Here is a 16,248-nt window from a genome sequence, read left to right on the forward strand (position 1 = left end):
AGCCACGCTGCAGGACACCCATCCAAGGACTCTCCTTGATCATAGTTGTTTCACTTCGTCTGATTTGTTACATGTGCGCTGCACACAGGACCACTCAATTGTTGTGTTTTCGTACAATGCCAATACACGAAACAAAAAGACGCCTTCCTGTTTACAGGGTGAATAGACTATGAGAACTTGTCTTTAGAATTCACTGTTGCCTAATGAGTTTAAAGGTGGTAAAATGGTGTTTAACGTCGCGTCCAAGACTATATATAGCGACGTGCATACACGTATGTGTGTGTGGCTGCTTGTACTAGTCCCAACTGATACCGATTTATAGTGCTCAGATATCATGCCGCAGTTTAACATGAATACCTCACTCAGACACATTATACCGACTCCCAGCCGACCAGTCATTGTTTTAGCCCCTTAATGCTGAGCGCCAGAAAGGGTAAGAACAAGTACCATTTTTCTACGTCTTTTGGTATGACGCGGCCGTGAATCGAATCCTGAACCTTCCGCTCTCCGGACGGACGCCCTACCACTGGACCACGGAGGCGGTCCGAATAAATGAGTTTAAAGCGCGCTGACTATTCGCAGTTAATCAAATACAAGATGAATTTGTTGAGGCGGTAAATATCTGAACAGAAGATGAGATTCTAAAAATATGAATAACAGTTTATTCTGAATCGATATATACACATCAGGAACACGTAAGCTATAAGCAACTAAAATATATTGTTACACATTGGCCGCACATTTGTTATAGAGAGATTAGATTCAATATATAACTGACATGTGGATAGATACCTTCTTTATCACAAGCATCTCCGTCTCAGATCATAAGACTGTTTGAATATACCTAAATACATACGTTCTCTGTTGTATTTCAAAGCTATCTCATCCTAGGGCTGACACAAATAATAATAACTGACGTTGTCCATTAAAATCATGTTGAACTGAAAGATGTTTGCATCTCGTTGAAACAGAATCAACCCCAGCATGCCAAACATGTAACAGACGATAACTTTAGACTTTCAGAAATTTCCAGTGACATGCATTCTCACTAACATCTGCTTTTATTCCTGTTTGATGCCATTTAGTTTGACTCATATATGGTCAAAGTAGTAATACATTGTAGCAAGCTTGTATAAAGTTATTCATTAATTTGCGTTAAATCAGTCAAATTCAAGACAAATTTGATCAAGTATGTCCAGTTTTGTTAAACTTCTTCAATGCAAACAAAATTAGTGTCACAAATGACTCCATACCATAATACCAATATTTTCTGAATGAAACGTAACAGATATTGACATATTAATTTATAGTTATCTTTACTGATTGTAAACAAATTGCTTATCGCTGGAATTCAACCGAACATACTTGAGTTTTGTGCCATGTTCCACGTGACGAGTTAACCTGACACCTAGACAACACTACCCTACAAATCTTGTATATTCCAATCATAAAGCCTGTACATATTGTTGTTACATAATGCGTTACATAAAATTTAATGTTTCATTGTACGGACTATGTTTTGGTGCACTTATTATTACAATTGTAATTATGACACACTATTACTTTACAAAGACAGAGAGACCCTTGAACTCCAGGAATAATATTATTTGATATATATTAATTATCTAGAGTTAACCTGATTATGTTTGTAATATGTTGTGATACATGTAACTGCTTTGGAGTAATATCATAATGAATGCAAACGTATTTTTATTTTCGTTTGCAATAGTTAAAAAAAGCAAATAAGACTTATCGCGAACAAGTTGAATGAAGTTTTATAAAAATATATACATCAAAATGTAAACAATATACGGTGCACCCCTTGGACATGTCTGTTTCAGTGACACGAAGACAAGAATATTATAATGCGTTTTTTTCATTTTGTAAAATTAGCATACACAACGAAACCATATTCAATTTATGAGAAGGTAATTGTTTTGATGGGAGTATTATAATATTAGGGAAAACGAGATTTTGGTTACACAGTAAGAATAAAACAGAAGGAGTTTTGTATAGTGACTATATGAGTGTCCAGCTGAAGGTCGGGGTAGTAATCTTTGCCTTTCAATATCCATTGTATTATTTGCAGAATATGTGTTTATCATTATATGTTTAAAATATCTGGAAAGATAAAAGATCAGCACAAGCATGCCAGCTGTGGAGAATCTATCATAAACATCTATACAAAGGCACGTTATTTTCTTGGTTCAGTTGAGGCAGCTGTTAATGTTAGTTCAACAAAATACAGATCTTTAACTGGCATGATCTGGTTTATATTGCAATTCGGAATTTACTTTTTTAGACAGATCGCATGGCTTATGTGTGCTCTGCCTATTGTGTCAGTTCCCGTATCCTATATCCAGGCATATCCTCTCGATAGCCATCAGCAGAATACATTATGGGTCTTGGTGCGTCATAGTATTGTGGGCGAGGGGCATAGGTTGGGTATTCCACTGGAATAACCTTGGGTTGGTATGGGTCGAGAGCATACTGAGGATTGTCATAGAAATATGGCTCACGATACGCCTTCTCGGGGTATGGACGTCGTCTGTGTTTGTTGTCTGCCAGGAACTTTGCAGCCAAACCATAGCAGATAGCAGTTATCGCGGCAAGGATTAATCCAACCCATGCGACGATGTAGGATTCCTTGAATTCACGCACAGTAGCCAGCTTCAGCTCCTGAAGTGATGACACAACACTGATCACGCTTAGCAACAGGATAGCCTCTACAATACAGGTATTTCTAGACAGAAAACATAAGTGTACGGGCTTTGTAACTTTAAGTCCGAAAAGCCGACAAATAAGTCTATCATTTCATAAAATGTGTCGAAACTAACAGTGACAACTGAATTGACATAACCTATCGGTTTCATGAATTTGTTTCAACAAAGGTTCGAAGATAGACTGATAACATTGAAAGTTAACAACAATAGCATGGTCACAAATAATCCAATACGCAAAATATATCTGGAAAGACGTTGTTATTAAATGTTAATATAAAGAGCGCACTACTTACGTTTGGCCACATTTGATAATATTTCTGTCGGTCTGTTAGCACGTCCCTCACTTGTTCCCTCTGCACGTATATTGAGGCATGGAACAGGGCCATCCCCAGGGCCAGTATGAATGCTGACCGAAGGAAACGGGAAAAAAAACACATTTTGTTTAATTACGAAGTACTAAATGTTGATGAGTTTTCGTTCTCTCTCTTTCTCTCTCTCTCTCTCACAAACACACACACACACACACACACACACACACACACACACACACACTCGCATGCCATCACACACATATACTGTCATGTCATCACCTTCATCACCATCACACTTGCACTGTCATGTCATCACATAGACATTGTCATGTTATCACATACACATTGTCATGTCATCACACAGTGACTGTCATTTCATCATACAGACATTGTCATGTCATCACAGACATTGTCATGTCATCACACAAACATTGTCATGTCATCACACAGACATTTTTCATGTCATCACATACATTTTCATGTCATCACACAGACATTGTCATGTCATCACAGACATTGTCATGTCATCACATACATTGTCATGTCATCACACAGACATTGTCATGTCATCACACATACATTGTCATGTCATCACACAGACATTGTCATGTCATCACAGACATTTTCATGTCATCACAGACTTTATCGTGTCATCACACAGACACTGCCGTGTCATCACACAGACACTGCCATGTCATCACACAGACTTTATCGTGTCATCACACAGACATTGTCATGTCATCACACAGACATTGTCATGTCATCACAGACATTGTCATGTCATCACAGACTTTATCGTGTCATCACACAGACACTGCCGTGTCATCACACAGACACTGCCATGTCATCACACAGACTTTATCGTGTCATCACACAGACACTGCCATGTCATCACACAGACTTTATCGTGTCATCACACAGACACAGTAATGTCATCACAGACATTGTCATGTCATCACACACAGACTGTCATGTCATCACACAGAGACTGTCATGTCATCAAACAGACTTTATCGTGTCATCACACAGACATTGTCATGTCATCACAAAGATGTCATGTAATTCCATACAGACCGTCTTTTTCGCCTATTCACTGATTTCAATTCCATTTTCAAGACTTTACTTGATTTTATGGATGTCACATACGTACCGGCTATAAAGCAGAAAATGGAGGCATAGCATGCCTGTGAATGTAATCTTCTGACACAGAGACACAACCCCAAGATGTATGCCACAACAAATACAATCTCTGCCACCACGAACAAGGCCATGAAAGAAGTGTACAGTCCTGAAACGAGAATGACATCAAAGCTACGTTGGACGTATATGTATAATGCCAGTACCGAACATATTGCATCAAAACAGGGTAGTAATGTGTGCTCTACGCAACAAAGGCTCCATACCTAACCCCGAAATTTGGTTAATTGCATCATGATGCATCACATTTAAAAAAGTTTTTGATTAAATGATTTTACAAAGCAAACATCCACTTCCTCAACACGGTTAACTGCATGGACAATTCTAGTAGACTGATGTTTCGGTGACAAGAAAACGTTACATACCGTAATGTGACATTTATGCAAATTGACAGCACAAAAGGCCAACATATATTAGTGGTACATAATTGGTTAACATAACATTAACATAATCATTAACATTAATGTAAGTGAACAATAATCTTTATTTTACGTTTGATGCCCATGTTACACGATTACACTAGTCTAGAGATTTACATAAAATATACCATTGCTTTGGTAATATCTGTCATTTGACATTGATGACAATTTCAACAAATAGTTAATACATCTCTTGTGATAGTAAATAAACCGCACAACAACTTTAGACACATGATTACCCACACCAATTGCGTACTTACAAAACTTTACATGAAACCACTCGATATAGTCAGTTTTAGAATGTCCCCACACGTAACATGTATAATATTGGCTTAATTTGGGTATCAAATATCTTAATTAAACAGAAGGTAAAATATATTTTAACCTGATATGTAACTGTTTGACAGAAACTTAAGCTTTATAAACAAGAATAGTAATTCCCTTTAACCAATTCAATCTATATGAGAACAGCAACCCAAAGATATTTTGTATGTTCGTTTCCATTCATTACTCTTTCAGTGCTACCAAGTGTACCATCAAAATATTCTTATCTAAAAGTAACATGTTATTTTAATATTCATCGCATAAAATAATTAATCTATTCAATATATCAGTAATATTTTACTCACAACTACTTCTACAATTATTGACATATGATTTCTTGCCATTTCTATGTTATAGTAGAAGTAATCATTTCGCCCAAGGATCATATTCAAAAATAATGTGAACAAAACATTGCGAAATGGTAAAACTTCAGTTTGACAACACTTATATATCTCTGGTGTTACTGCAGCAGGCACTGGCATTCTGCCCTCTCCCAGATGAGCAATAGCATCCACAATTTCAGTATTAAATAGTTCACAGTTCAAGATAGATTTGACATCTTCGTCCTGGCACGGATAATGTCCTCATTATGATCTTGTATATAATGATCCGACTCTCCATAGTGATCCTGATCAATATTTTTCAAACTCTACTCAAAATAGTACCTCAAACTCGTGATATCCTATTTACTTATCTCCCTCATACGTTTCCTCCTTTAGGCGACACAATTGACGATAATAATTTCTTCAACGTCGGAATTCTGTCAAAACGCTAAAAGTTTGATTTTTTAAGATGCTTTAAGTATTAACAGTCCTCTTCATACCAGTTTGCCTAGTTTCACCTTATCGTACCTGTAAATCCAGAGGCTAACGAGAGGGGAAGGAGAGGAAAACCTATCATGATAATATCATCTAACTATTGTTCATAATGACATGGATAAATACTTGAAGTACTTAAATACAGATAGATTTTCAATGTATATTTTGGCTTACTTGCCTGTACAGACGAAGGCGCTCGTCTATGTAGTCATAGGGTACTGACAGTCTTACATTGAAGCGTTTCTTTTCAGTATGTTGAACCAATGTAAGTCATTACTAAAGCATATTTGTAACGTAAACTGGACCATTAGTCATACACTGAAGCATATCCTGGATGATTAGACATACACTGAAGCGTATCTGTAGCATATACTGGACCATTAGTCATACACTGAAGCGTATCTATAGCGTACACTGAACCATTAGTCATACACTGAAGCGTATCTATAGCGTACACTGAACCATTAGTCATACACTGAAGCGTATCTGTAGCGTATACTGGACCATTAGTCATACACTTAAGCGTATCTGTAGCGTATACTGGACCATAAGTCATACACTGAAGCATATCTGTAGCGTATACTGGACCATTAGTCATACACTGAAGCGTATCTGTAGCGTATACTGGACCATTAGTCATACACTGAAGCGTATCTGTAGCGTACACTGAACCATTAGTCATACACTGAAGCGTATCTGTAGCGTATACTGGACCATAAGTCACACACTAAAGCGTATCTGTAACGTATACTGGACCATTAGTCATACACTGAAGCGTATCTGTAGCATACACTGAACCATTAGTCATACACTGAAGCGTATCTGTAGCGTACACTGAACAATTAGGCATACACTGAAGCGTATCTATAGCGTTCACTGAACCATTAGTCATACACTGAAGCGTATCTGTAGCGTATACTGGACCATTAGTCATACACTGAAGCGTATCTATAGCGTACACTGAACCATTAGTCATACACTGAAGCGTATCTGTAGCGTATACTGGACCATTAGTCATACACTGAAGCGTATCTGTAGCGTACACTGAACCATCAGTCATACACTGAAGCGTATCTGTAGCGTATACTGGACCATTAGTCATACACTGAAGCGTATCTGTAGCGTAAAATGGACCATTAGTCATACACTGAAGCGTATTTGTCGCGTAAAACGGACCATTTGTCATACACTGAAGCGTATCTGTAGCGTAAACTGGACCATTAGTCATACACTGAAGCGTATCTGTAACGTATACTGGACCATTTGTCATACACTGAAGCGTATTTGTAGCGTAAAATGGACCATTTGTCATACACTGAAGCGTATCTGTAGCGTAAACTGGACGATTAGACATACACTGAAGCGTATCTGTAACGTATACTGGACCATTTGTCATACACTGAAGAGTGTTTGTAGCATATACTGGACAATTAGTCATACATTGCCTATTTGGAGCCTGTACTTGACCACTAATCATACATCGAAGAGTATCTGTAGCGTATACTGGACCATTGGTCATACATTGAAGCGTATCTGTAGCGTTAACTGGACCATTAGTCATACACTGAAGCGTATTTGTAGGGTATACTGGACCATGACTTATACATTCTAAAGTTAATATATTTTCTTACATAATACATACACGTGTTTACAGAAAGCAACAGAAGAGGTAGATAACTCACCTATCATGAGTTGGTACTCGGCGCTTGACCCATCTATGTTGTCAACGAAATTCAGTTGGAAGCAGTTCTTGTCAATGACATCATTTGAATTGTCTAAAACTAAACAGGAAAGTAGAAATGAGAGGGGTATAACACATTAGATGCTAAATCACGTTTTCTTTAAAGTTTCAACATTTAATTTCAAAGAGTGAACTCAACGCATACATATACTGAACACACAGTATCCACAACATTGAATCATGAGGGACAGATAAAAAACAATCATGTGTCTCAAGTGGGGTAGTTTATACGCAATATATTGTCAATTTAAGAAAGGGCGAATAAATCCCTGAAACATCAATTAAATCCGTCTAGTGTTATGATGACGTAATGTATCAGATTTCTAACATAATAAAAACATTACGTCGTATTGTTCTCAATGGTGAAGCAGTGTGACATCAATTGCTGCAAATAGCCAATGTTTCAGTCAAGTAGATCTATAGAAATAATTGCTAGTCAATGCAAGTTTCAAATTAATACACGCATATCATTCTTACAGAGAGTGCTCGTCAACATGAAATTCTGCAGACTCTCCGCCGGATCCATCAGCATGTCTAAAAAATCCAACTATTCATAATGTCAAGAGTTACAGTTGTCAAATAGTGGTTGCATCCTGTTATCCGACGGTCTTCGAGCCTGGCCACTCGCATTCGGAGTACGAATTGTAGTTATGTGTGAAAATCATTTTTTTCATTCGAATATTTGTTCTTGCCAAAAGAACGCTAACAGAACGATTATTTGCTGTACTGTGTCGGTCCTGACAAAGAATTAAGTCAACCTGTTAAATTTGTTTCGGTGGCGGTCGCCCATTCTAGTCTGATCAGGTTCACTGATGCAACAACACTGTAGATGTATTTTAGTGACAGTTCATATAAAGAGAATCATACAGAGATTTGTGACTGTTTGCTCATCCGATTCGCAACAAACCTTCGAAGGTAAGATGTGCATAGTACGTGACTTTTCAAACGTGTACTTTCAATGAATCGTCCTCTTACATTTCACGATCACTGGCGCGATTTCTAAGAAATGACCTCAAAGGATGCATTTGGGTGAAGATGTGTAATTTACCTATTCTAATTCTGAGTGACCAGTTTTATCAATATGATATACAATATGGTGCATTGTTGAGAACAACATATGACATACGCTTCAAGATATCCAATGTGTTTCTCCTAGAGGAGGACCCAAACAAATTTGTTTGGACCAACAACACGCTAATCCGCCCCTCAAGAAGGAACGTTGTAAATCCCTTAAACCATTCATGGGGATAGGAATAACCTGATGATGTGTGATGTTTAACGCGGCACTCAGCAATATTCCAGCTATGTTACGGCGGTCCGTAAATAATCGAGTCTGGACCAGACAATCCAGTGATTGACATCATGAGCATCGATCTACGCAGCTCGGATACGATGACATGCATCAACCGAGTCAGCGAGCCTGACCAACGATCCCGTTAGTCGCCTGCTACGTCAAGCATGGGTGGCTGAAGACCTATTCTCTACCCGGGTCTTCACGAGTCACCTTGTCACGTAAGCAGTGCAATTCATTGTTAAGTGTTTTGCCCCTTGCCCATGACACAGTTATTCGTTACACGTGCACCTGCACCTGCATCAAGTTCAAGTTCAGTTTATTTATCAGAAAGACCAACAAACGGTAGCATGAGAAAAATCATAATATAAATGCATAATATAATAATATTATCAAGATGACAGGAGTATTGTGCAAAATCGCTTAGGCCTGTCCTCCCACATACATTTAAATCGACGCGATAGAAAGAAAGCGTTGAATACAAGTCAATTCCGGAAAATACATTCACTCTGCAATACACCGTAGCTTGGTGGCTAGTCTCTTATCAACTTATCATGTATATTCTGCCTATATACATTGCGAACAAATGAATTGGGTTTTAATCTTTTCTGTGTAATACAATCAGATAGGTAACGAAAATAATATGTGAAAAGTCTAAGCAAATCTAAAATAAAATCCTGTCAACATGCAGATCATAATTTCGTATAGGACATATGGAATTCATATTCAGATATTTTGCATGTATTTAAACAGGTAGGTTCAGAGATGAACATGACGCACATGTGCCCCATGTCGCTAAATGGCATCGTTTGGTTGTCATACTGGATTGAAGGTTTTGGCCATGCCTTTTATCATTTTTCTCAGTTGTCGTCTGCCAAAATCAGATCCGATCAAACTACAAGACCAAACGCTTCCAAACTCTACATACTGCCAAACTCTACATTAAACATGTTGGGATATGTCTTCGATTGACGCCATTTTTAGATCTTGCCCTTCTTGGGCAAATGTCAAAAGTCACATCATGTGGCGGCCATATTGGATTCAACATGTTCATGTTGACGCTTTTGTAGGTTAGGATTCTACTGCAATCATTTCCTCTAAATCAAGCAGCTGCAGTAATTTCAAAGTTGCAGACATAGTCTCCATACTTCCCATGTAAAAAAATCTTTAACCGCCTTTACATATATAGACTGGGATGCCGCCATATTGGAGTTTACTTCAAATAAAAGTTTCTCTTAAAGTTTGCTTTAAGAAATCGGATCTTTATTGGTTTTGCAAAGAAAAGATTGAAAAATGGCAATATGATGGACATTTTGTTTATTCTTTGCTGCATGTCAAAATGTACATTAGCGACCATATTGCATTCTAGTAGTTTCTAATTTGACTATTTGGCAAAAAGACGTATCTGTCCATTTTCTTCAAAGAAAGGATTGCAAATTGGCACGATGCATCATCAATAGAGGCCGAGTTCTTAGTTTCTTGGCAAAAATAGCGTCGTTTGGGGGGGCCATATTGGATTAAAAACTGTCTAAATGCATTAATTCATAGAAGAAAGGGCATAAAACCTCATATATCTCAGATATATGATATATGGCCCAACAAGTGTTACGGTAATGAAGCTTCAAGTACAACGGTATATATGTGTCATAGTCCCAAAATACATCATATTTTCTTCTATTTTTTGTAAATAATTTTGACTTTATAAAATAAGACTAAACATCATATTTTGTGTATGTTACTTAATAATTTGTGTACTACAATTAACTATCAGTCGGTTTTGAAATACACCGGCCTTCATTCACAAGGTTGGGTTGATAAGCACTATGTATTAAGCGTTAAGACTACATTGTGTAGTCGAAAGGCATTATGTATTAAGCGTTAAGACTACATGCATGTTCCGTCCAAAGTTATTATCAGTCGGTGTTGATATACGCCTGCCTTCATTCCCAAGATTTAGTCTATAAGCGTTATGAGCTAATTGTTAAGACTACATGTGGTACCTTTTATTTTAATCTGTAAATAATAACAATAATAATAATAATAAAGCGACAGATTTCATTCAGTAAGTTAATGCTCTTAGCCTGACTTCAATGTTACCCCGGTCAAGGGATAAAAGTACACTTTAATTTACATGACATTCATGTTAGTGACATGAACTTTAATGTTTGGGCTAAAAGCGGCACTCAGGTATATAAAGCTACCTCATTAAATCACCATTCAAGGCAATAGAAACAGCATTCACTGTCATAAATGTCAGAGCCCTTTACCTTATATAGGGCTATAAATGGAGGCTGTTATACGTTTTTCTTACTTTTCCAAATACCGGGCAATGTGTATTTGCCTTTCGGACATCTTGCAATGCGTCAACAGAGTGTTGAGCCGGCTCTACTCACTTACCCAGCACCTATTGTTTCAAGGCCCCAGGCCAGTGAAGCGAGATAATCCCCAAGATCAAAAGGCGTCACTTTTTGTTACCCTTGGGAAAAGAGTCCAAGATTCTCAGGTTCGAAAGATGAGTGTATTCGCATCATATCACACACACAAATATAGATAGTATAGATGTAATATCATTTCACACAATAACCTATTTATTAATTTTGTTTCACGCAATAATGCATTTATTCATTTAATTTAACTTAATCTACGTCTTTGTTTGCTTTAGGTGAACCTATTCTGGTGCTAATATGTGTAGCAATAAGACCATCTAAAGGAAACCAGGAAATTGATGAATGAATGATACATTCATTAACCCATACATTTTATGTCACAATATCCGTAAGTGTTACTTAATATTAAATAAAATAATTAAATAAACTCAGTGAAGTAAAGAAATGATTGTAATCTTGTTAGTTAAAGCGGTGTTCATTGATGAATACAGGAACACGCGATCAGCTGGCTCATTAAGGTAATCTCCCCAAACTGCTGCAATCCTAACATCTTTAAGTTGCATTTAGAAGTTGATAAGGTGAACAAGGGTGATAGTTCTATGGATATACAACTTCTTTATTACAATGAATGCGACGTTTCATTGTTAGTATCTATAGAACTATCTCCCTTGTTCAATTCTACCGTAAGGGAATAAAGGGACTTTCTCAACTGTTTTAATGGCACAGCGGAAGCTTAACTCACATACTATACTATATGTACTACATACTCCAGGTTTGGGTTAATCAAGTGAAAACATACATGGTTAAGGTTATAAGATTAAGAAAAATACAATAAGAGATTAAACACATTGAGGTAACAAATTAAAAGTGAGTTGAAGGCCAGAATATAGGTGTCAACATGGTCGCTTTTAGAAATGTTACAGATCGCAGTCGTTCAAGAGCACTAGATGCTCTAGCTATATGTGCAACAAGAATGTTGAAAGAATTGTATCCGTTTGAAGTGTATCAGCTCGGCGGCAATACTGATCCAAGTTCAGTGTATTACGTTACAGGCATGGGATTAGTTGTGCACAGGACTATTTTTAATTTCCTGTTTTAAGCTGTAGATGTTTTGACATGCAGACACCCTTGCCCACAAAACTGGGCTGCGTGATCCCCAAGTTGGCCGGATCACTTTTCACAGACATCAACAAGCATGCGAAATCACTCAGGCATTATTCCTTTCACCGTGCTGGGTAAGCTTACGCCCTTGGGAAACCAAGTGACGTGTAAATAAGTGACCCGTGGCGAAACATAACAACTATTATTTTCACACCCTTTCCGTGAATCTACAATAACTCTTTCTCTATGAAGGTAGGACAAGACGTAGAGTCCGGTAGAATATGCCACTGCATGCATATTTATGCAGCTAAAAAATAATAAAAACGGTTGTGATACAAAATCTTCTGACGCTTCCTCCTGCGTTGTCCTATTTATCCCAGGGCGTGTCTAAATAGCAGACAATGAAGCAGTGAGTCAACGCCGGCCAACTAAATAAACAAGTTCTATTCAATTAAAACTTCAGTTGACATTCTAAGAACAACCATGTTTTCAATAACGTCCGAAAGGTTATATGTCATTTCAAATTACTCCGATTTTGTAATGTAGATAAAAAGTATTTTGTTTCGTTCACCAAATATATAATTCTAAAAAGTGTGCCGAATAAGATATATAATGTTTTGTGTTTTTTCTTTGTCTTGGCTGTTTTCATCAAACAGTGTGCCGATTCTGTTTTATCCGTCGGTGGCCCACAACAGTCGCTATATCAAATTTGGTATACATTCTTTTCAAACGTTGCATAAGCTGAGACCGAAGTTATCATTTAAAAAGTTGTCTCGTAAAATTAGTATTAGTGTATTTATTTTCTCATCGTTGCATTACTGATTGTATCGACGTGACGTAGTTGGAATATTGTAGTTCTCGTGAAAATAAAAGCTAAAAAGAAAACCACTTTCCTTATATATAAGAAATCTCCATTGTACGATTCCGACAATATATCAGAAGCATGTGTTTATGAATCACTATCAAATAGTGAAAACAAACCATCGAAAATGTACGCTTGGTCTGTCACCTGATCCCACGAAACATCGCGGACCCTCCCCTGCAGACCGAAGTTGTAACAGAGGGTTGGGGAGAAACGCGTTACTGCTGTCAACTTATGTCTAATGCAAATGTAGTAACGTAGTTAGAGAGCCCAATGTATCCAGTATGCCACCATATTGACCACAACTGCCTCTGTGACATTACCTAGTATATAAGATTATGGTAGCGAACGTAGTCGTGTGATCCAAAATGGCGGCCAGTACGTCTGACAACCTGTGATTGTGACATGGCCACCATGTTGCCCGGTCGATTGTGGTTGTGAAATGTATATGACCAGCTAAGTTACTCACATGAAGTGTCGTTGCCAGGATAACACTCTCGAAACATTCCCCGATGTCGGGTGTGGTAGAAACGGGCGCTGGTAGTATCTCCTCGCTGGACTGCAGTTAGTTTAGTCCTGTCCACAGTCCACATCACCCATCTGTCAGTGCCGATGACGGCAGCTATCATAACTATAGCTATAACTCCAATAATATTTGCCGTTGTAAGACATACTTCAACTTTACTACATCCCCGCTCCCTCATGGTTTAGCTGTTTTTAGTTTCACACGAATTTCGTATGACCCTGCCCGTTCCGTGTCCGCTCTGGTCTGTTGTCTTAAGGTATGTCGACGATCCTGTCACGCATAGTTGAACAACTCTTGTAGAACCGGTGGTGAAAGGCTGAGTGTATTTATAGAACAGGTAGGGCGAGGTCTCCTTCAAATGGGATTGTTTGTATATGGGTATTCGCCACAGGTAGGTTCAGTGTGTACTGCCGAAACGACATCGCCCCAAATCACCACTGCTCGCTTAACAACATTTAACTGATGATCTGAGTGTCAGGTTAAAAGTTAGGACGACAATATTTAGAGATAAATTACGAAACGGAATCAGTTGTGCTTAATATTTCGCACAAAACTATCCTTTAAAACCTAGTTCAATTTCTTAAAGTGTGTAATTATGACAACAAATGCTATCGTTTGTTGCTATAATAGTATAAGATGCCCGTACTGAGTAGTTTAAGAATTCACCTGGAAATATAACACTTGCTCGTATTTAGTTGAAATATGATCAAAAGAAAATGCTCTAGGTCGGACAATGAGAAAAAATGGCATATATTTAAAACTTATCTTTGGAGACGAGATCTATATATATATATACATGTAGAACAAACATTTGGAGGCCTGACGGTATACACACACTCATTAAAAGTAGGGGATCATGAAATATAAATGTTGGTATCAGGTATTACAACAAAGATAAGTGTTAACGACAAACATCCTATGAAAGAACGTCTATGGCTATGAAATTTCACCCCAAACAGATCCGATAGTTTGCAGGGGACTCCGACAGTAGCGCCACACATGTGCGTAGGGTGACATTCCTGGTTTTGACACTATCAAGGAAGGTTGATTGATCTCTGTGGATCATTATTTCTGTCAATCGTATTGATTCTTTCCATTCAAACAGCTGTGATTTACTTTATTTCATTCATTGTTTGTGTATGAACTATCGATGCGGCGTGCGGAGCGTCTATGGGCTTTTGACATGCGGGAAACTGGCAGAAGTCACACTGCAGTGGCCAATACATTCAATGTTTCACAGTCTGTGATTACTGATCACACTGAGTAAATACTAACAGGCTACGCTTGTCGTAAGAGGCGACTAACGGGATCGGGTGGTCAGGGTCGCTGACTTGGTTTGATGCATGGCGTCGTGTCCCAATTGCATGGATCGATGCTTATGATGTCAATCACTGGATTGTCTGGTTCAGACTCGATTACTAGTATTTACAGACCGTCGTCATATAGCTGTAATATCGCGGAATGCGACGTTTAACAAACAAACAAACAACAGCCATAGAATGCCTGACCAGCAATGAGCCCAGACATTTCCTCCATTGAACACGTCTGGGACATGATAGGGAGACGTCGTGCGTCAACGTCATAGGCCGTTGACTGAACTTGGCCACGCGCTGCAAGAGGAGTGAGTTGGACAGACTCCCCCAATCGCCATTGGGAGACTCATACGCAGTTTGCCTCGTCCAGTGAATGAATGTTTGACAAATCGTGGCGGTATTACTCACTACTGATCCAAAAACGTCACATACTAACCCCATCGTCCTTCAAGATTGTTGACGGTCAAAACATGTACTGTCCTACTTCACTACCGATTGTAATGTGTTCCTAATTCCTTTATTATTATCATACAACTATAACTAGAAACTAATAGTTCTTACTTATTTAAGTTATTTCTGAGTACTCCCTACTTTTTATAAGAGTATATGTCAAGATCAGCCTTAAGGATACCGATGGCAACTGTATCGTTTTTTAAAACCTGTCACAGGGTGAGGTGAGGTGAGGTGAGGTGAGGTGAGGTGAGGTGAGGTGAGGTGAAATGTGGTTTAACGTCGTGTTCGGATTATTGCATTTATAGCGACGTGTATGCACGTGCGTGGGTGCGTGCGTGGGTGCCTGCGTCTGTGACTGCTTCTACTAGTCAGGACGGACACCGGTTTTGTTGTTCTAGCCCACTGATAAAAATGCCACAGTTTACCATGTTTATCCCACTCAGACACATTATACGGAGTCCGAGCCGAGCTGTCCTGGTTGAATCCCCTCAATGCCAGATAGGCTAACAACAAGTATTATTTCATTCTAAAGTCCTTTGGCATGATCGACGGAGATTGAACCACTGGCCTACTGTTCTCCGGGAAAACGCTTCATTCACGAGAACATGCCTTGGGGAGACTCGATGGTAAACATATTTCAGTCGCCTTAATGAGATCAATTTCCACATACTAAAACACAGCTTGAGGGAGAGACACATGCATTTTGTGACCAGCCTTATGGGAACCTGCTAGTATACATAACATGACAGCTGTTAAAACACTAGCGAGTAGCGGCGAGTTAA

The 16,248-nt window shown here is 38.4% G+C and overlaps 1 protein-coding gene across 1 annotated transcript; it reads right to left on the minus strand.

Annotated features, from left to right (window-relative positions):
• Positions 1 to 648: 648 nt before the first annotated feature.
• LOC124118190 lies at positions 649 to 13,998 on the minus strand. The gene is made up of 5 exons (XM_046480303.2): positions 13,644 to 13,998; positions 7,475 to 7,573; positions 4,185 to 4,322; positions 3,017 to 3,129; positions 649 to 2,679 (listed from the first exon to the last, which is right to left on the minus strand). The coding sequence occupies exons 1-5, from the start codon at positions 13,876 to 13,878 to the stop codon at positions 2,332 to 2,334; spliced, it is 933 nt and encodes a 310-aa protein (XP_046336259.1). The 5' UTR covers positions 13,879 to 13,998; the 3' UTR covers positions 649 to 2,331.
• Positions 13,999 to 16,248: the final 2,250 nt, after the last annotated feature.

This window comes from Haliotis rufescens, unplaced genomic scaffold, assembly GCF_023055435.1.
Source record: "Haliotis rufescens isolate VD_foot unplaced genomic scaffold, xgHalRufe1.0.p SCAF_65, whole genome shotgun sequence".
NCBI classification, from domain to species: domain Eukaryota; kingdom Metazoa; phylum Mollusca; class Gastropoda; order Lepetellida; family Haliotidae; genus Haliotis; species Haliotis rufescens.